General features: G+C 39.9%; 1 protein-coding gene across 6 annotated transcripts in view; it reads left to right on the top strand.

Annotated features, from left to right (window-relative positions):
• LOC101858114 (transformation/transcription domain-associated protein) overlaps nucleotides 1-21,384 on the top strand; it is a 110,515-nt gene that overhangs the window by 75,680 nt on the left and 13,451 nt on the right. For all 6 annotated transcript variants that reach the window (XM_035970456.1, XM_035970455.1, XM_013084050.2 and 3 more), the window contains 19 exons: nucleotides 130-270; nucleotides 1,542-1,661; nucleotides 2,687-2,830; nucleotides 3,330-3,476; nucleotides 4,728-4,886; nucleotides 5,226-5,317; nucleotides 6,000-6,135; nucleotides 6,611-6,712; nucleotides 7,930-8,025; nucleotides 9,117-9,235; nucleotides 10,456-10,573; nucleotides 11,432-11,541; nucleotides 12,699-12,810; nucleotides 13,224-13,435; nucleotides 14,457-14,645; nucleotides 15,498-15,646; nucleotides 17,789-18,010; nucleotides 19,127-19,350; nucleotides 20,864-20,963. In XM_035970456.1, the coding sequence (XP_035826349.1) occupies nucleotides 130-270; nucleotides 1,542-1,661; nucleotides 2,687-2,830; nucleotides 3,330-3,476; nucleotides 4,728-4,886; nucleotides 5,226-5,317; nucleotides 6,000-6,135; nucleotides 6,611-6,712; nucleotides 7,930-8,025; nucleotides 9,117-9,235; nucleotides 10,456-10,573; nucleotides 11,432-11,541; nucleotides 12,699-12,810; nucleotides 13,224-13,435; nucleotides 14,457-14,645; nucleotides 15,498-15,646; nucleotides 17,789-18,010; nucleotides 19,127-19,350; nucleotides 20,864-20,963 (2,692 nt within the window). The remainder of the gene's footprint in view (nucleotides 1-129; nucleotides 271-1,541; nucleotides 1,662-2,686; nucleotides 2,831-3,329; nucleotides 3,477-4,727; nucleotides 4,887-5,225; nucleotides 5,318-5,999; nucleotides 6,136-6,610; nucleotides 6,713-7,929; nucleotides 8,026-9,116; nucleotides 9,236-10,455; nucleotides 10,574-11,431; nucleotides 11,542-12,698; nucleotides 12,811-13,223; nucleotides 13,436-14,456; nucleotides 14,646-15,497; nucleotides 15,647-17,788; nucleotides 18,011-19,126; nucleotides 19,351-20,863; nucleotides 20,964-21,384) is intronic.

Here is a 21,384-nt window from a genome sequence, read left to right as displayed (position 1 = left end):
GGGGGTCATTTCCTCAGACATTTGCCTTGAGTCAATTGGTATGATAAAGATAGCTCTCGGCCAAGGTGGGGTCTAGAATATTTGTCTTAGTTTATCTTTCCTCATCTATAAAACCGTTTTTTTGCCCAGGATGACATGGATCTTGAGCTGACATCAGAGTCGGGAGAAGAGTCAACATCGTCCAAGGCTCCAAAGAAAGAAACTGGTCAAAGCCTGAAAACCCTAATCAACAGGGAGACCAAGTTCCTAGAGACTTGTCGAGAAGTGAAGGTGGGAAGTGGTTCTAAATTTTTCTATCACCTGGTTTTCATCTATGTTCCAAAGAAGAGTTAAATACATTATCTCAATAACTGGTGCAAAAATTTAGGGAATAGAAATGCATGCGCCGTAACACTCTTACAAAAACTAACAAAAAATGCATGCAATACTGACATGAAATTTTGAGTTTGTTAAATTAAACAATATTTGGCCTCTCTTTTCAAATAGGCTACCTAGGAGATGGCCCATCGGTGCCTGACTGTCTATAGATATGTAGGGAGTAAAAAGGAATACTTTCTTGTTTACGGTTTATCAAAATTAGCTCTTATTTTCTTGAGGGCAGATGTGAGTGTGATTTCAATGAATAATTCCATGGCAAGATATAATATACAAGAATGTATGATATTCCCAAAATGATGGATTTGCAGGCGAGGAATATGTAGTGAAATGACAGTTGTGCATAAATATATCGGACAGGAGTAAAGCAAGAAAGAAAGATTCTTAGATAAGCACATGAAGGATAATCATAATAATGTATTTGATAATCATTTCTGTTAATATTTTCCTGGAGAAGAGAACTTATTTTGGTCAAGTTTTAGATCAGGAGCGTTAAGTCAGTATGAGTAATAATTGTAGCATCAGTGGCCGAGTGGTTAGGCTCTCAGACTTGCAACCATAAGGTCATGAGTTCATATCCCAGCAGTGACCCAACGTTATGTCTTTGGGAAATGCACTTTATAAAAAAAAATTCACTTCACCCAGGTGGGGAGTGTGTGTAATCTGCAGTTTGCTCTGTGCTTTCTGGGAAGCTGAGAATGTTTCTGAGTGTACTAGGGTCTGCTAGGGTAATAGTTGTTGTAAAGCTCATAGAGCATGCTGTAGAGTGTGGATATGCGCTATATAAATGCAATTATTATTATTATGTATTGGTCAACTTTGTACTAGTAAGCCAGTCATTTTGACAATCATCATCACCCTCTTTATGAAGTGCCAGATCAGAAACAGACATTCGCTGTCGTAGTTTGCCATTTATTTCTCTGCCCTGTGCTCTTTTAAAGCCTATATTATTCTGATCTTTCCCCGTCACCCCTCTGTTCAAGTTCTCTAAGCAAATTGTTTTTGGTCTACCTCTGCACGTTTCGTCTTCTATTTTTCCAGTAAACTCAAGGCATTCAAGGTCTTTATGTAAATTCAAATGTAGCAGACGGAATTTGTCCCTTCCTATTTGTTTTAATAAGTGAGGGTCATATTAATAATGATCATTCGTACCTGTCAATCCTCAGACGTTCCAGTACCTGGACAGCCTCTGCCAGCTGGCCCACAGCTCCACTGACCTGGCTCACACCACCTGGCTTGACCTCTTCCCACGCATCTGGAAGATACTCAATGAGAAGCAGCAGGAAGTATGTGCTTTGTCGACATGTGATTGTGTTTTCTTAACTTGTTCATGTGTTTTGTTATCCTTCAGATGAGTTCTCGCTCATGTGTTTTATCTAAATTACGTCAGTATGGAGTAAGAACGCTTACATTTTTTCCCCCCCCATGTTTTGTCCTACGTGACGACATTAGAAGAAGAAAAAATTAGAATGTCTCCTTCGTGTGCTTTTTTAACTCCTTCATATATATCAATACAGATATATTGTATTTGTGAAAGTTCGTCACTTTGATCGCCTTAAACTTCAGAACCACTTAACTTTCGAATTTGAAAAAATTAATGATTGTTCAGAATCATTTAAAGGGTGCACAGTTATAGTTATATTATGGAGTCTGAAGTCACTGCAGTTTAATTTTCAGTTTTCATTAGTTCCACTTAGTTCTAATCTTGGGAAAATCTGTCTTCTAAGACGCCAATGTAAACAATTGAGGCTTCCGTTCACAAGCAGTGCACACTGATTCCACAATTACCTGACAATCGATTCTTTTGAGTCCATTCATCGAACGGGTACCCAGCTAGTATATATATATATATATGTCGAACAGCAATGATGTGTAGATTGCCTATGTTTCTGTTACTGTGAATTATTCTCATGTATTTATGTAGTAATGTATGTGTGTATGTATGTATGTCAATGTAAAACAAATTTCATAAGGGTTAAGTGGAATTTATAATTTTTTAAAATATTTATTTCTATTAAGTAGATATATTCGGAAGAAGTGACAGCAAGACTTTCCTCAGTTATTCACAAGTTTAGTGACAGTGGAAAGCAATACATGATGGTGAAAGGCCTCAGCTCTAGGCTGTCATGCTGAGGGTACCAGAGCAGCTACTTGCCTATCAAACATCTTTGGTTATTATCTCTCCTTCTTTTATTTGTATCCTACTGTCTAGTAATACCTCTCATCTTCAGCACTTATACAATCTAATGGTGCTGCAAATGCCATAAAACTTATTGAAACTATACTAAATTGTTGTCACCTCTCCCAACAGCGTCTCAGAAAAGAGCTGGTGCCTTTCTTGACCAGCGGCTCGCACGTGAACCAGAGAGACTGCCACCCCAGCGCTGTGCACACTTTGGTGGAGGGCATAGCTCTGTGCGTGCCACCCATACCCATCAAGGCTTGCGGTCTCAAGGTATGTCTTTCTAGTAAGACCTTCTGAGATATTTTTATCAGAGTCTGTTGACCAAGACCCTCTAAGAGAGTTTATCTTGGATATCTGTTGACCAACATTTTCCAAGATTTTATTATGAGCATCTGTTGACAGAAGCTTTTTGATGTTTTATCATGAGCATAATTGCTTTAGACTTTCTGTGATTTTATCATGAGTGTCTGTCAACCGGGCTAACTGAAAATAGTTGCTCAACAATTGAAAGTGCAGGGTGTCTTATTTCGAAAGGAACTAGTTCTGTAATATTGCTCTGTCTTACTCTTTCTTAGCAGTAAATGACTGTAATTGTGTCGATGCACTTCTCTCTATTTAAACAAGCAATTTCCTTCTATTGTCTCTGTCTGTCTATCTTTCTCTATCCCTGCACTAAATTACTATTTCTTCAATGATATACTTTTTTTTTCAAACTTATCCTGGTGTACCTCATGTATGCGAGAAGTAATGTAAATACCTGATGTTTCAGTACCTGGCACGCACCCACAACCTGTGGCACAGAAGTTGTTTGCTGTTGGAGGCAGCTGCCTTTGATGACCCTAACCCTATCCCCGGCATTGCCAGGCTCGCCGTCAACGAGTATGACTTCGAACCCCAGCCGGCCGCGCCTCTACAGGTAACGTTGTTGGAACATGATGAAGTGACGAAGGACTTGACTCTCTATGGTTAATTTAGCTCTAGCTCACCTCTGTACTTGTGCAAGTTCCTTTCTATGTTTATGTTTATTTTATTTTCTCTGTATGTTTTCTGCTAATTCCTCGCTGTGATCTGATGATTGTAGTTTCTCTGGATGTTTTGAATTTTAAAACTCTTCTCTCTGCTCTGATCCTTATAATTTCTCTGTATGTTGGTTTGAATTCCTCTCTAAGTTCGTTTTGGTTCCTCTCTAAGCTTGATTTAATTCTTCTATGTGTTCGTTTACGTTCATTTCCACAAACGTCATTTTAGTTCCTCTATTACTCTTTTCTTAAGCATTGTTTTTCCCCTATTGTTGCTGTAGGGGATGAATCAGCTCAGGTATTTTAATGCAGAAAATGTTAAGAACATTGTGAAGATAATTTGTTGGTTATGACTTGAGAAACGTAGTTTCTTATGTGGGAGTTTTCGTGTTATGCATGTTCAAAATTGTAAAAAGTGTTACGAGAATTGGAGTACAGAAAGATACATTTCGGCGCTGGATGGGCAAGGAATTTGTCATGAAACTTCTTCTTTGCATTCCCCTGCTAGATCTCATGGGTTCTTCAACCTGCAGTGCAATTGAGTTTACCTATGTAACCATTTTCCACACTTCATAAGGCCCCTTGACTTCGGGCAGCCACATTCTGATTTCAAACATACTTCTTTATTTTATACTGACTAGAATATTTTCAGTTTTGGTGGGAATTGTTTTTTAATTTTGCTCAGGTGGTGACCAAAGCGTACTCATAGATTTTAGGGCCACTAAGGGATCTTGAACGTGCCCAACCTGCACACTAGACCTCTGAAAGTTTTCACCATTATCCAAGAATTGTAGGTGTTCAAACTTACCAACAAAAGATCAGGAATGTGGCTGAAGTACAGCAGTAAGAAGGGGCCAGGAGTAGCAGTAGAGAGCGATTTAAGAGGAAGGGAGAGAGGAGCATGGAGGGTTGTGAGAAGAAAGTGTGATGATAGCATCTGACTGAACAGGATTAAAAAATGGGAGTGGAGGAAAAAATAGAAAAGAAAATGTATGGCGGGTTTTGAACCAGGGACCATTTGACTATGAGAGCCCCCCCCCCACCAAAAAAAAAATCAGTCATGGAACTGAGCAGGCTTCGTCCCAAGTATCTGTTTCTGTTGTAGGACTACCCACATACAATTTTCTGACACCCTATTGTTGTTCCAGGAAACCATGGACTGCCTGTGTGAGATTTATGCCCTCCTGAAGGAAGAGGATATGTTCTCAGGCTTGTGGCAGAAGAGAGCCAAGTACCCAGAGACCAACACAGCTCTTGCTTACATGCAGCACGGCTTCTTTGAGCAGGCTCAGACCACGTTTGAAGGGGTTTGTTGCACTTTTACAAGATTTTTTTATGGTGCCTATAGATAAACAGCATGATTGTGTGCCAATTAATTTTCTCATTTGTGTATCTTACTCTCTTCATATGAAACTGTTCGACAAGTGTTTGTGGTAAAATGATTGGACTCCTCACCTCTGCACGCTGAGGATGTAAAGATGTGCTTTAATTTCCATGTGGGATAATACATAACTGATTTTTTGTCTGAGTTTGATTCTATCCTCCCTCCCCCCATCTTTGTCTCTGTCTAAAGTGGAGTTGAGGGAAGAATAATATTTTGTGTCATCATTTTTTTTTTTAAATGTTTTGTCTCTGTGCACTTCCAGGTTATGTCCAAGATCAGAATGGACCACAACACATCACCCACTCCGAGAGAAGGGTGGATGGAGCTGAAACTTATTGAAGAGTGCTGGATCAAGTGAGTGTTACTTGTAGCTTCACGGTAAAGAGCTATAGGGGTCTTATAGCTCACCCTAACTGTCTGTCACTATTACGTAGTTATTTTAGTCCTACTGTGACCCCTTTCCTGCTTTTTTTGAGAATTTTTTAAAGACTCAACAGATTTGTAAAAGCAGCACTGTGCTGAAAAGGGGCTGAAATGCAGTGAGACTGTCAGTCCTGTGATCTTTTCAGTGTCAAGATATTTGTATATTTTCACAACTTCATAAACGTATATTAGTTTGTGTAAAAGAATAAAGTTAGGTGCTGGTAAAATCATCAGGCACTCTGTCAATGCAGGTACTATAATGTCTAATTTCTATGGTTTTCCAAGTCTGATCACTGTCATGATTGAAAATGTTTCTGGCAATGTGAATAATTTGGGTTCATTGTTTCTAGTTTTGCATTTAATACATTTGTAAGACACCATTTTGGGCTTCTTATTTACAAAATGAGTTCATGAGCAGAACCTTGTTTTTAGTGATATGAGCCCATTAACTAAATTTTATCATTTAAAATGTACATGACCAGTAAATGACACAGAGATTTCTTTAAAACGTTTGTTCATAACCAATGCCTCCATCTCTAGTCTTTCTGACGCATTGGCTCGAATTGTTTTCACCTCTTTGTGAAGCTGAGGATCTCCTGATTTGTTCCCCCAGATGCTCTAAGGAAATGAACCAATGGGAGACACTGCTAGAGTATGCCAACTCCCGCGGCAATGTGATACCCGAGCTCATCCTAGAGTGTGCGTGGAGGGTTCCCAACTGGCCCCTCATGAAGGACGCTCTCGGCAGAGTAAGTAGTTTTGTCTGTGGTTTGTGGTTCTTTGCTTCGGTAGAGTGAACAGTTTGGTTTGTGGTTCATTCTTCTAGTAAAATGATGGAAGAGTGAGTAATGTAGTCTTTGGTTCTTTCCTTCTGCAGAGTGAGTTGTATGGTTTGTTCATTTCATGGAGTGGTTTGTGGTTGGTTCCTTTGGTAGAATGAGTAGTGGGTTGTTTCCCCCTGTAGTGAAAGTAGTGTGGTTTTGTGGTCTGTGATTTATTTTCCTGGTTGAATGTGTTGTGCTTTGTTTTCTGTTTCCTTGAATAAAGTGGTTTGTGGTTTATCCCCTAGGTAAAGTGAGTTGTAGTTTGTAGTTTGTTCCCCTCAGCGGAATTCACCCTGCAGTTTTTTTTTTATTCCTGTTATTGTGTATGTCTTCAAAGACTTGAACACACATGACTTTAGCCAGTTCTTCAAATTGACAGTTGCCTTGATTTTCCTTGCAGGTGGAAGGCAACTTCAAACGAGAACAGCAGTGGAAAATTAACCTGTTTCGAGGATATTTGGCCATCTGCAACTCTGAGGAGCATCATCTCAACTCACAGCAGGTAATCTTTTTCATCTTGTTTTGCTTAACCTTTTTGTGGTGACTAATCAGTTTTAGGCAGATTTTCACCTTCCACATTTTTAAAAAAATGTATTTTCAGTCATAACACAAATGCGGAAGTCTTTTTTGAGTTAACTTTTTTTTTTAAGGCTTACCTTTATCAATCATATAATTTGAGTAAAAAGGAAAATATCTCAATAATTAACTGAATTTTTAGTGCATGAAGGAAAAGCTTCCTATGTCCAGGATATGAAAACAAATATCTTGCATTTTCAATTCCAACTTCAAGAAACCTGAAAAAAAGAACTTAAACAATTGTGTAATGACACTAACGATAAGATAATTGACACCCATCATTGTAGTCCTTGCATGTTGAAAGATGGCGAATGGCATTGTGTCAGTGACGTGTTGGCTTATTCGCCAGATAGGAAAAAATGTGATATAGAGTCGAGAAGGGATTATAGTAGCCTATGATAGAAGTTAATGAAAATTCCTTTTTTCAATGTTTTATTCCAAACATTTTGCTCATGCTTCGCTAAAGTATTTGTCTTTTCTCTTCATTACAATGTTTCCCATGTGAAGTAATGCTTAAATGTTATAGTTATTTAGGAGTCTGTGATGTTAGCCAGGCTGATATGCCAAGGGCAATGAGTTACACCAAGTGCACACTGCAGAAAATTTCATCAAATCCGAATTTTTTGTTTGATTTATTTGAGGGCGAAATTCTTCAAATTCAAAAAGGCTTGATAGTCTTAGTCACAATCAGATGCATTTGATGAAAGTCATGACTATCAGCCAATCTGAAGTCTACGGCATGTCACATGACATTGTGGTGTCCTGTCTTTTCTTTGCACCGAATCTATAGGGTCCTAATGGACTTCAGGTGTATTTGATGTAGAGTTCTGGCCAGCGCTATTACCTGACCTGGCCCATTCCAGTCTGATCAGGCAGATGAAGTCGATTAAACAATAGGCATTTGTTGTTAGCAACAAGCCTTCTGTGGTCTGTGGTGTTGCGATTTATTATCCTACATGATAATTGTATATCGGAGTTTTTCTTTGATCCCATAGTCTGTAGTGTTTTCTAGCTGATAGTATTGTGTCTAATTGTATTTTTAGCTGCTTTATGCTCCATGATAGATGTACATCTAGTTAATCTCTGAAGAAACTATTTGCCATTGTTGTGAAGACACTTTTTTGTATCATGTGAATTCGATAGATCGAGCGTTTGGTGGAGACTTGTGGGAACCAAGTGATCAAGGAATGGCGGCGACTCCCAAGCATTGTGGGTCAGATTCATGTGCAATATTTACAGGTAAGTTTTTCTAAATAGCTTGCTAACCAAACTCAGGTATGGGTTTACCTGCTTTTAACACTGTTATGCACAACTACAATGAAGATTACCCAATTTATTAATTCCCTAGCACAATGATCTTGAAGCTGGTGTTAATGCTTTTATTCTTATCAGTCAATCATTGACTATCAGGATATAAGTAAGTAAATACTATCCGATTTCAATATTAGGAGAAATTCAAAAGAGGATATTTAATGGTTAGATCTATTTGTTTGTGTTTAATCAATTGTACAACTCTGTACCCTCTTGTTTTTGTCCTATCAAATAATATAGATGCTGAATTGTGAAGTCGTGTATCCTAAATAACCTGACAGTGCTTATAGAGGTATTTACCCAAACCGTAGTTGTTGTAGGCGGTTTTTACTTATTCATCTCTCTCTATAATGTATATGGAGGGCATCAATGATAGGGGGTACTTGTGTTCTTTCCTTCTGTTCTTTCTGTCTGTTTTTTTTACAGCCCTTAATTACCATTTTTGTGCCAGTGTGCATCTCTTTATTCAAACTAGAACAAAACACACATCTCTCTTTGGTGAAAAAACGTTATAGTTATCATTATGTGTCTTGGCACCACCAGTAAGTCTTACTTCTGTTTTTCCCCCCAGTTTTGCCTCTCTCTGTCCATCTTACTTTTTACCTGCTCCCTGCACTAAATGACCTTTTCCGCATCAGTATGCTTTTGTTTATGCAAGGAAAAGAAACATACCTTTCTCTTGTGGTGGAGGGGAGGTTGTCGTGTTGTGTTTCGGCATATATAACGTAAGTGATATTGTGGCTTGTACTACTTGGTGTACATGATTGTTGATCTCTCCAAACTGTGGTCTGAGGTGTACAGGTTCAGCTCTTTGTCACTGCAGAAGACAAGTTCAATTTCTGTAGGGGAAGCTTTTTAAAAATCGAATATCCAATCTACATCTATCTTCTTGGACGTTTTATCCCATTTGGCTCGGGTAGGCACTGACGGAGAGAGTCGAAGCGGCCTGCTTCCCAAACGAGTTAAATTGTGTCGATGGAAGCATAAAACATTTACAATTCCATTTTCAATGTCCCCAGGCAGCTCAGATGATCATGGAGCTTCAAGAGGCAGCTCAAATCAACCAGAGTCTTCAGCCAGCCAGCATAGCACGCAGCACCAGCGTGCACGACATGAAGGCTATCGTCAAGACTTGGAAGTAAGTCCCATCCTGATCTGGTGGTTTTTTTCTCCTTTGCCAGCATTGTTGTAGCTGTTGTTATTTTGTTGGTTTTTCTCTTGTTGCTGTGGTCGCTGTAGACAAGTAAGTGTAGGGATTTAATGCCCCTATCAACACTATTACTTTATTTAAGAGGCGAGACCTCCAAAATTAACGTCCGTCTCCAAAAGAAGAGCCAAATGGGTCGAGAGCCTTGAAAACTCTATAAAACGACCCAAGTTCAAGAACGCCCATTCTGAGATTCAAATCCAGGGCGTCCGCTCCATAGTCCAGCATGATTCCAAATGAGCTAATGGAGTGTTCACTATAGTTATTCTTGGCATTGTTGTTGTTGAAGTCTTATTCTCTGCCAGATACACAGAGTTTTACATTTTTTAAAGTAGGCCAAAACCTTATTTCTGTCTTTTTTTCCTTTGCTGCTGTTTGTGGTTGTTGTTACTATTGTGGAAGCCTCATGTTCTGCTGGGTGCTGAGTTTATCATTTTCAAAAGACAGTCGCCATCATCTACCTGTTTCTTATTTTGTTGTTGTTGCTGCTGTTGTTATTATTGTTTTTGTTGTTAATGTCAGGCATTTATGGATTAAATGGCATTTAGGTAGTGTCACTGGAATGTGTCCTTGAACTAGACACACGGTGGGTGGTTGGCAGGTGCTCTGTGTGGTTGGCAGGTGCTCTGTGTGGTTTGCTCGTTCTTTCCTATCAAACAACTATCGTCTTTTTCTCCCCTCCTTCTTTTTTATGTTTGTTACTTTCTTGTAAGACCTCTAATCTTCGGCACTTAAATGACCTTATTGTGTTGCAAGTGCCGTAAAAATCTAGACACTGCAACCCTTTCTAAAAAATGAAGAGGGCACTGCTTAGTAGCAACAACCAGAAATGCCATATTGGAGAGACAGTGCGTTAGTGTGATCTTGTGCATCATGATGATGTGTGTAAATAGAACAGTTTTATGCCATTTTTTAAATCAAGTTTGTCCATGGGGTCAATAAAACAAGTGTATGATTTCAGTTTAGAAAATGTATTTGTATTTTTTTTAATATCTGTTCTACTAAGGGGAAATCTTGTTTTGCACAAATGTAATGGATTATTAAGAATAAAGATGCACTGTCTTTTATGTCTTAGACCTATTATGTGATTGGTCAATGATATTTTAGTGTGTGGTAGATGTTTTACATGATTAGCTCCTGTTTTCATTCAGGAATCGGTTGCCAATGATATCAGATGACCTGTCTCACTGGAGTGACATTTTCACGTGGAGACAGCATCACTACCAATTCATCATCTCTCACTTTGAGAACCAACAGAGCAGTGACAATGTAAGTATGGTAGGAGTAGCTGACAGGGATTAATGGCTGGAGAGCACCCCTGATAGGCTTATCTTTTTCCATTCCCTCTGGTGTTTTTGTGTCTTTCATGCTTTTTTTTCTCAGCAATGAAAGGCCATTATTGTTTCAGTGTGCTTCTTTTTATTGAAACAAAGGAAAACACGTCTTGATAAGTTCAACTTCTTCTTTACCCTCTGTTTTTTCTGTTTGTCTTTTTTGCTTTTCCTCTGCATTGAATGCCATCATTTTTTTAAAGTGGTTCTATTTACTCAAACAAATAAAACAAAAATGCTTAACTGCAAGCAAAAAAAACTAAGGTAGTATTTTCCTTCACATGGCTAGCCTACTCCTGTAATATAATGAAGTAGTATTTGGGAATCTAAGGATAGAATTCTGTATTTACTTAAAAGTACACCTTTACCACAGCTTAGAGAATGCTGTTGTTGGATCCCACTTCTTTACTTTCCCTCTTTTTGTCTTGTCTTGTTTTGCTTTATCCTGCACTAAATGACTGTCTTTGTCGAGGTGCTTCTCTTTACTCAGAACTTAACTGAAATGAAGAAAGTAGAATATTCTGTCCGTGATATCAACAACTGTTTTTATGCAACCTTGTTAGTAGTGGTTCTCCTGCTTTTGTGTGTCAGTTTTTCCTTTTTTAAAGGAATAATTTTATGTTAGTTCAGGCTTGTGCTAATAAAATTTATCAGTAAAGTTGTTTGGTTTTTTTCCAGAATTTTGTTCTCATCATTATTAAAGGTATTTGGATTTGTTTTGTTTTTGTTTTTTACGAGTGCTGTTGTCGTGGTTTTTATTTGATCTTACTTCATGATGGTAACATCTTTTTCTCAGAACTCAAATTCCATGCTGGGAGTGCATGCCACAGCCCAGTCCATCATCCACTTTGGCAAGATTGCTCGCAAACATGGTCTGGTTGGTGTGAGCCTCGACTCGCTAAGCAAGTAAGGATAAGACTGTAAACATGTCTTGATTTACTGGCATGGTTCATCATGTGATGCTTGTATCAGATGCTGTATCTCTGTGATTTTATTTCGAAGTCATGATGTGGAAAGGAACTGCTATGCATAAGAAATGTAGATACTTGTATAAGTATGTTTGAAGATAAAAAGTAAAAATTGATACAGTGGAAATTTTTTACTTCTTCTGCAAAAGTTTAAGGGAGGAAGAATTCTAAAAATATATGTATAAATTTGTGTAATAAGACCTTACTGTAAGCATTATTATTATTTATTGACACAGGTCTCAGCTGCATATGTAAAGGTACTGTTTTAGCCTGTTATGTGAAACAGACAATGCAGAATGCACATACAGAAAGTTGTGTCTTTTCACTGTGCAGAAAGGTTAAGGTGTCTTCTGTTTGCTTTTTAATAATGTTTTCATATATTCAGCTTCATTCCACAATGGCTCAAATAAAATTCTTGGGGTTTCCAAATGAAGCCAATTTGAATAAAGACATCAAAAGATATGAAAAATAATTATCAGGACCCAATCTTGTAATTAGGGCCTACTGTTTTTGTTTTATTTGCTCAAAACCTCATAAAATGACTTAAGCTCTTGTGGGTATACACTGATGATATACCCTTGGAGTAAAGTCACTGCAGGCCTTTCTGTCATTTTTTAGTCTATTATTCTGACTATTTTGTATGTTCATATGAGTGTGTGTTGCTGGCTAGGACTTTCTCAGTACTCTCTGGCCAGTTAGAAACACCCATAGCCTGTGGGCGGTTTGTTATATGGGAAGTTGTGATGGATAGCTATACGCTCCTAATCGAAAACTGCTTGCATGCTCTCATATAAGAGAAATTTCTTAATAATGTTTGGTCTTTGTTACCTTGAAAAAAGAACAAGACCGACTTGGGGGGAAAAAAAGATGTACTTTGTCCAGATTAAAATCAATGGGAATGGCAAAGTTCCCTTTCGTGTTGAACTCACAGGCTCTAACATGGTCTTTTTTTAAAGGAAAATTAAAAGGTAATTGATTGCATTTCTGCACTGATTCTCAGTTAAAAACAACCGAAAAAAATGTTTGCTTTGACAACAGGTGTGTACAGATTCTATGTTATCAACGCCTCATCCTCTCCCCTTCATCTCTCCTCAGGATCCACAACATCACAAGTGTCCCAGTCCTGGACTGTTTCCAGAAGGTTCGACAGCAGGTCAAGTGCTACATGCACATGGGCACCTCACTCAACAAGAGCGAATTCACTGAGGTCAGTGAAAGGTTAAAGGTCAATTGTCTGGTTCAAATAATAGCTGTCAGTAACCCTGAGGGTTAAAGATAGAAAAGGAATGTTACTCTTAGGTGAAATAACTCTTGTATGTGATTATCTGTGCTCAAATGGTCTGGTGAAGTGTTTATCGCTGTGTACGGGCATTGCTTTCTTCTTCTACCACCAGGCAAGTGGTAGGAGGACACCACTAGAAGGGCTTACTTCTTCTCCTTCCTTCTGCTGTTTCTTTTTCCTAGTACTAAATAACTGTTATGTCAATGTGATTCTCTAGACTCTAAACAAAAACAATAAAGCCTATCACCAGACCAAGTGCTGCACACGTAATGCACCTAGCCGATGAATTGAAGAAAAACATGCCTCTTTTTTTTTTAAAGTCTACTCGGTATTCCCAGGGCCTGGACGTAATTGAAGTGACCAACCTCAAGTTCTTCACCAAGGAGATGATGGCAGAGCTCTACGCCATGAAGGGATACTTCCTGCAGCACCTCAGCCGCTCGGAGGAGGCCAACAAGGTGTTCTCGGCCGCTGTGCAGCTCCATGACTGTCTGGTCAACGCTTGGGCACTGTGGGGTGACTACCTAGAGACCATCTTCACCCGTGACAGGTGCGACCTCCGACCTCTGGCCTCTGCCTTTCAGTCTTTTCTTGATAAAGTGCGACAGATTTGGCGTTTCTGAATGGGGTTGTGTAGATTTGGAGGATTTATGTGGAGCTGTTGTGTCTTCATTGATTCACCAAATAGATTTATGGTAAAGTGGGTAGATTTGAGGTTTCTGAAGCAAGTTGGAAGGGTCTGATTCAGGTAAAATAGATTTTTATTTTTTTTTTAGATTGGGGGGTTTCTGTGGCAGGGTTAAATCTGTTTGCTGTTTCACCCAGATTTGGAATTTCTGACTCTAGTGGTGTAGATTTGGTGTTTCTATGGCTTTATTTAAGTCTGTTGAGTTGATCAGGGTTTTTTTGGGAGGGGTTTATTGGAAGGGGGGGGGGGGAGAGTCTATGTTGGTTAACCAGCCAAGTAGATTTAAGGCTTCTGAATCTGAATAGTTGGATTTGGAGTTTCTGTGTCTTTTTTGTCACCCTCTGCTTTTGTTTATAACCTGTTATTTTCGACTTGCATTGATCATTACTGCAGGTGTTAGCTCATCACATGGAAAGTTTCCACTTTGTGATGTGTGTGAAGGTCAAAAACGAAGAAACCCTGTCTATACGAAAGAAAGAAAGGCAGTCTCTTATCTCTGGTTTTAGTTAATATTAGTTTAAGAGTTATTCTCTTGGGTTTGCTGAAGGGCATCTCCTTTACAAATAACGTCTTTACTTTTTCCCTGTTCTTATTGGTGGTATTATGTCAATTTTACTAAACTAAAATGTCAATGTGGTTCTCTTTACTCTTGAAGAATAGCCCACTTTTAAAGATAAAAAAGTCGGTGTCTGTTCTCTGATTGTAATGAATATTAGCTGTAGAGTTATTCTCTGCTTTACCTGTATAATATTAATAAAACAGCTGGAGAGCAGGAGTGATCAATGCTGGTCTTTATTCTGTGAAAGCAATTATTGGAGACTTTTTGCTTTTGCCATAGTGTTGAGTATTTGAACTCCTCTCGTTACAATGCCCGGCCACCCAGAGTGATGGAGACTGGGGAAGGAGCCACCATCTGCTACCTGCACGCCTGCCGCTCGGCCATCGAGGGCCGCACCAGGAAGTACCTGGCTAAGGCCATCTGGCTGCTGACGTACGATGATGAGAACCTGACCATCGCGACCACATTGGACAAGCACCACCAGGGGATTCCGGCCATCCAGTGGTTGCCATGGTACTGCACAACCATTATGGCTTTTTTTTTTTTTTTTTTTTTTTTGTTGTTGTTTGTTGGGTTTTTTTGTTGTTGGTTTGTTTTTTGGGGGGGTGGGGGGTCTCTTTCTTATTTTCTTATTCCATTGCATTGTAGTGGTTTAAGATCTCTGTCTCCTGTGGAATGGTGAGATTCTAGATTGACAATTATATGCCTAACAAAAGTCTGCTTTTGTGAGTAGATGGTTCATGGGAGTTTTTGTGTGGGCAACACCCACTTCATATTAAGCGTTTCGACACCTTGTTGTCTGTCATCTAAAGAGTTACTGGCCCTTTAAAAAACTGCATGGTCACTTAAACAACAAATTTTCTCATTTGCTCTGTCTCCGAATTGACTGAGCCAGTTGAGTGGAGAGCCTTGGAATTTCCCCAATCAATGCAACTTTTTGAATGTCTTGTTGTGGATTCATACTAGGGTTATCCGTATTGTAGCCAAAAGCGATACCTACAAAGCTTAAAAAATGATAACCTCCCAACCCTTATCTTTTCTTTTACTGACATTCCAGTTACCCTCATCTTTTCTTTGAACTGCTACCAAATGTAGAGGGAGACAGAGAGAAGGGGGGGGGGGGGGGACAGGGAGAGAGAGTCCTTTATCTTTTCTCAAGCCTGCAACCCAAATGACCTTCGTCTTATTTTTTAAACAGCAGCCCACCAAGCTGTATTTTCTGTATCTGATACATTCAATAACCTTTTTCTCGTTAGACTGCGACCTTCTTCTTCTCTGTGTCTGCAACCTTTGACATCGTGTATTTTTTCCTATAACCTCCCCAAAAAACGAGCCTGTGTGCATGACATTTGAACGACCTTTCAGGATCCCCCAGCTGTTAACCTGCCTGGTGAGGAAGGAGGGAAAGCTGATCATGAACGTACTGACCACCATCGGGCGTATGTACCCGCAGGCCGTCTACTTCCCCATCCGCACGCTCTACTTCACCCTCAAACTGGAGCAGCGAGAGAGACGTGAGTGCCGCTTGCCAGAACTGTCGATGATAACAGTCACTGCTAGAGGAATGGTTTTAGTTGACAAATAATGAACATTTTTAAATGCTTTTTCTTTTTTAATGTGTGTTTGGCCAGTACCTCCTCTGTTTCACATACCTAAAAAATAATGTAAGTTAAGCTGTCTTGATGAGAAGTACGGTAATACACAGAGATGCCAATTTTCCTACATCTGGATATCCAGATTTCTGAAATTTTTCATATTATGGCTAAGTTCAGACATTTATTTATATTTTGATCTTTTGTGTGCTTGTCATATTGCTCAAGGTATAAAAGTTTTCTTAATACAAGATGTATTGGACAATATAATCCATAAGTTTTGAGTTCACACGCAAGCAATCCACAGGGTCCGAAAAGTTCCTGATTTATTTTTACATAGCCAATTGACACACAGAACTCAAATGAGTCTTTTGGGACATTCATTATCAGACTGAAAATGTGCTGGAACCTACTTTACCTCTGGACTCCACACCCCTTATCTACATCTATGGTGTAGGAGTTACACTCTTCACATCAAGCGTCTATATTTTTCTGCTGAGGTGTGTCTTTTTTTTTTTTCATCAAAAAAAGAAAAAAGATAGTCCTGTCCAGCTCTGGTTGGCTTTGGCTGGTAGAAGGAGAAATTGTCTTATATTGAGTCGATTGAGCAGTAATTACAATAAAACACTTAGCATCGATAAAATGTCCTCTTGTGAAAATGTTCACTTGGGAGTGAAAACAGTGCTGCCAGGAACTTTATGGCTCAAAGTCCAAAGAAAGCCAGGCATTTTGGCAGTAATTGCTATCGATCATTGTTATCTTATTATTCACCACCTAACATAGGAACTTATCGCTCATTGTTATCTTATTTTTCACCACTTAACATAGGAACTTAGCATGCAAAAGGGCAATAAAACCATACTGAACAGTGAAAAAAAATTCATAAGATATCTTTAATGGTCACTGTCACTAATCCCAATAGCCTTCCTCTATCTAGCCTCTACTAAAGTGAACCCTCTACATAACTTGGGTAAGCATCACTATCGTGTCTGAAAAAGTTTAGATGGAACACAGTCCATGGGTCCATCAGTTTGAGAATATTGTGAGTTTCATTCATCATCGTGTCAAAATGTGTTTCAGGTCAGCTGAGATTTTTAAAAACAAAATTTTTTTCAGTTATCAAAAAATGTAACTCAAACGATGCTCTCTCAAATTGTAAAGGACAACAGTTACTTACCCTCAAAGACCAAACCCAAAACGCATCAGGTTACACAGTTGACGCCGCCTAAGATCCCACTGCTTACAATCCCAGTTCGCGTTAAGATCCTGCTGTTTTTTGCACAAAAGTCCCACCTAATAGATTCCCACCTGAAAGATTACATTAGGTTAAGATCCCGCATTTCAGATAATAATTTACGGAATAAAAACAATCATTGTAAATCTTGATGACACAGTACAATGTTTGCCCCTCACATTGAGGTGTTAACTCATTGGCACTCGCATTTGAGCTCTCCACCTGAACTTGCATCACTTGCTGAGTGGGTAGGGCATGCAGGTCTGCATCAGACGTGATAGCATCGAAGTGTGAACTATTCGGTGCCTTTGTTTTCCTGACCATTGCAGCAGTTGTCTTACTTGCATCTCTGTGTACCGGAATTTGTTAGGCAGACTGAATTTTAATTGATTCGGTCACAACACAATGGTGTGTTACGACAGGAGTGAGGCACTCGGTCTCAGATGGAAAACTCAAAGTTTTAGCCAGGTAAAGCGGAGAAGCATTTAGATCTTGGGACTCTTGATTGGATGAATGAAAATATCATGCCTCATGCCATTGTTATTGGTCGTCAAGGTTGACAACTTTTTGCGCGCCATAAGTCATAAACTCACCCCATGGGTCACGTCAGCACATTTTAGCTTAAGGGGAGACTATTTTTCCACTTGCAAGCCTGACCATGAGTCACTGTGGATTCTCTCCTTGGTACATAAGCTAAGATCCTGCATTTCCCTGGCTCCCAAGCACTGGGATCTTAGGCAGAGACTACTGTAGTAGAGGGAAAAAATGAAATTTGAACTTCTTGGGTCTGTCAGCGAGTGAGTCGGAGGAAACATTTCTTTCCCCCACAGACAAGAAAGCCGGCATCGACCCCTCCCGCACGGCCACAGCAACCACCACAGGTTCGACCAATGCACCATCTGGCTCCACACCAGCCACCAATGCCGATACATCAGTGTCTTCTTCGTTGTCATCTTCTGGAGCTCCAGGTGCTGCCCCTCCCACCCCATCAGCCAGTAGCCCCAGTGTAGGGGAGGGGCTTCTCACCTCATTGGCTGCAGGCTCTGTGTCAGGTGAGCATGTTGAAGAGCTTGCTTGCTCACGTTCAGAGAGAAACTATCTGCTGCTGCTGCATCTATTTCTGCTTTACTTTGTTCTTTGCTTTTCCTTTTTTCGGGTGGGTTTTTTTCCCCCACTTTTCCTCTTCGTCCTCATCTTCCGGCCTCATTTCTCTCATTCCCTTTCTCTACTTTTGTTTTCTGAGCTCTTCATTTCTGAAAACTCTGTATTCTTTGTCTTCATCAGTCTCCTCCATTGCAGCATCTCTCTCCCGCTCCCTTTCCCTCTCCCTCCCCCCTCTCTCCTCTCCTTCTCTCCTCTCCCTATCTCCCTCTCTCCCTCTCTCTCTCTCTCTCTCTCTCCCTCCCTCCCTCCCTCCCTCCCTCCCTCCCCCCCCCCTCTCTCTCTCTCTCTCTCTCTCTCTCTCTCTCTCTCTCTCCCTCCCTCCCTCCCTCCCTCCCTCCCTCTCTCCCTCCCCCTCTCTCTCTCTCTCTCTCTCTCTCTCTCTCTCTCTCTCTCTCTCTCTCTCATAGGGTAGTAGTTACTAAATATTTTCCTCTGTTCAAGACTTTCCTAATATTTTTACTGCTAGTAGCATTTTGCTACTGATACTAAGGTATCATCATTTTTGGTAGATTTGTTAGATGCCCCCCAAAATCTGATGTGTGAAAATTCTTTTTCCTTTCCAAAGACCCATATTCGGATTCACATAAACCCAGATTTTTAAAAGGGGAAAAGCCTGTTCTGTCATATCTTTTCATCTTTCGGTTGTTGAAAGCATAGTAGTTTGTTTTCGGAAGGGGACAATATTGCCTTTTTTGGAATATCGAAGCAGGTGGCTGGAAGATCACTGAAGTTCCTATTTCATTTCCTTGGCTTTATTGTTTCTGTGTCTGTCTTACTTGTACCGTGTGCTTTGTGAACATTATGGTGACGATATGCTTCTCTTTCCCCCAAGAAACAGTTGGAGGGTGCCTTGAGTAGGTCTAACTTGTGTACTTTTCCTCTGTTGTTTCTGTCCTGTTTTTCCCTAGCTCTAAATGTTACTGTGTTAATGTGCCTCTCTTAACTTAAATGAGCCAGCCAAACGATATCTTTAAATGTTGAAACGTTTTCACTTTTGATTTCAGATTTCCTGTCAAGTTCCACCAGCGGCTCCAGTACCCCCCAGGCGGCCAGCACCACCCCTGGCCAGAACTCGGCCCCTCAGAACAAAGCCGGCTTGTCCAGCAGCAACTCGGAGTCAGGGCCAATCAAGGCGCCGGAGCCCATGTGGAGGTGTTCCAAGATCATGTCCATTCAGAGGGACGTCCACCCCACTGTTCTGTCCACTCTGGAGGTCATTGTTGACCAGGTAAATGGGAGGTTGTTTGTTGAGGTCATTTCATCTAAGACTCTTACATCAAAGGCTGTTGGAGGCATAAGAACAGAGAGCCTGGAGAAGTGGTGTGGGTGGAGGGGGCAGCTGTCAACCCCCAGCCCCAACTAGTGGGTGACTTTGCCAGGGCCCTTTTTTGGTGCTAAATTTTAAAATGACAAAAACATCATTAAATGGGTCATAAAATCGAAACTAGCAAACCTATTTTGATAGTTCTTCATCTAAGGAATGAACTTCCGGTGTAAGAGACCATTTTTCGGCAATTGTCGAAAAGTAATTTGATAGCGAAGTCGTTGTAAAAGAATGTGCCCGAGCGGTTCACTGGCTCAGTGGTTCCAACCTCCAGCCGCTGGGAGCGGCTTGCAGTAGAAAAAGAGTATAAACAAGGAGGAAAACTTTCTTTAACACCCCCCCCACCCCCACCCCACATACACATATGCACACACCTACACTCTCAACTGAGGCAGCAATGGCTGATTTTTGTGGTATAACGGTTAGGCTCTTATCGGTCACATGCAGAAGACATGAGTTCAAATTCCCTAATGGGGAAGGGTTTGATTTTTTAAAATCTTATCTCCATCAAGTAGAATTCTGGGTTCCATTCAGTGGAGGGCTTGGCCCTGACAGACAAGATCAAAGCAGTCCCCTTTCCATATGATCTAGATTGTGTTATTTGGGTCATAACACGCTTACAATTATGTAATATGTATACAGCCTCTGATGTGAGGTTCTGGGATGAGATGAACACTACACTACAAATACAAATGTGTGGGTGGTTGGCGGATGCTCTAGTGTGGTTTGCTTCTTCTTTCCTATCGAACATCTATTGTCCTTATCTCCCCTCCTTCTTTTTTGTGTTTGTTACTCTCTTGTAACACCTCTAATCTTCTGGCTCTTATATGACCTTATGCAGTTGCGAGTAATGTAAAACCTCTACTAAAACAAACAACATGCAAATGTATTTGGCCTTAAATGTATTTGTCCTTCCCTGATCCCTTTGAGGAGAATTTTTTGTGAACAATATCTAACTGCTTACTTTGGCCTTGTGAACTTATGATGACATAGTTTAAAATGACGTTTGTAAGACTAACTTTTGCCTCGTGTTTGGCTTACTGTGTTTAAAATTATGTCTTGGCTTGGGTGTAATAGATTATGTTTGTGCCAGTGTTTATAAGACTGTTCAAGTATACTGTATGTCTGTAAGGTTCTGAATCCTTTTTATTTAGCACTCTAAAACATTTCTTATTTGAATGTTGCGTTACTACTTATCACTGTGGTCTCATTTTGATTTGATCTTTGATCTGTTTTATTATTGGATATTTGAAAATGAACTTCTCTTGAAACATTCAGATGAAGCAAGATCACAGAGACCACTTAGGGTTTTTGTTATCATATAATAGCACCATAGGTCTGATTTTGAAATTTTAATTATAAATGCTAGCTTTTGTCCAATCCCATACTAAAATGCAAATACGGTTGCAATTGCCAGATGGTGTGGTTCCGAGAAAACTGGTATGAGGAAGTCCTCAGACAGCTCCGACAAGGCCTGGAGAAGTGTTACGGTGTGGCTTTTGAGAACAGAGCATCAGGTAAGGTGCAAAGATGGCCAGGTTTTTTGTTACCAAAATAAAAGTCCCTCAAAAGTTAATGTGGGAAGATGATGCAGTTAATGTGTACAAGTTTCAGTGGATATGCACAATGATTTTTCCATTTTTTAAATAAAATTACAAATATGTTTTAGTCCTACATCTGACCAGTTGTCTTTTGCAAAATGAAAATTTTAAGTTGTAATGATTTGATTTTGTTTTATACTCTGCCACAAACATTCAAGCACCACACGCACGCATACCACATACACACACTCACACACACCCAAATGAATAACTCATCCATCTCACAACCAATTTGTTTGCATTGAAAATGATGTAAAACAAAAATGAACTCTAGTCTTATCTTCACATGCATCCCTCTCTCTCTCTCTCTCTCTCTCTCTCTCTCTCTCTCTCTCTC

The sequence above is a fragment of the Aplysia californica genome, unplaced genomic scaffold (genome assembly GCF_000002075.1).
Source record: "Aplysia californica isolate F4 #8 unplaced genomic scaffold, AplCal3.0 scaffold00269, whole genome shotgun sequence".
Classification (NCBI taxonomy): domain Eukaryota; kingdom Metazoa; phylum Mollusca; class Gastropoda; order Aplysiida; family Aplysiidae; genus Aplysia; species Aplysia californica.
The sequence above is the reverse complement of the archived record's forward strand: the minus strand, read 5'-3'. Positions and strand labels throughout refer to the sequence as shown.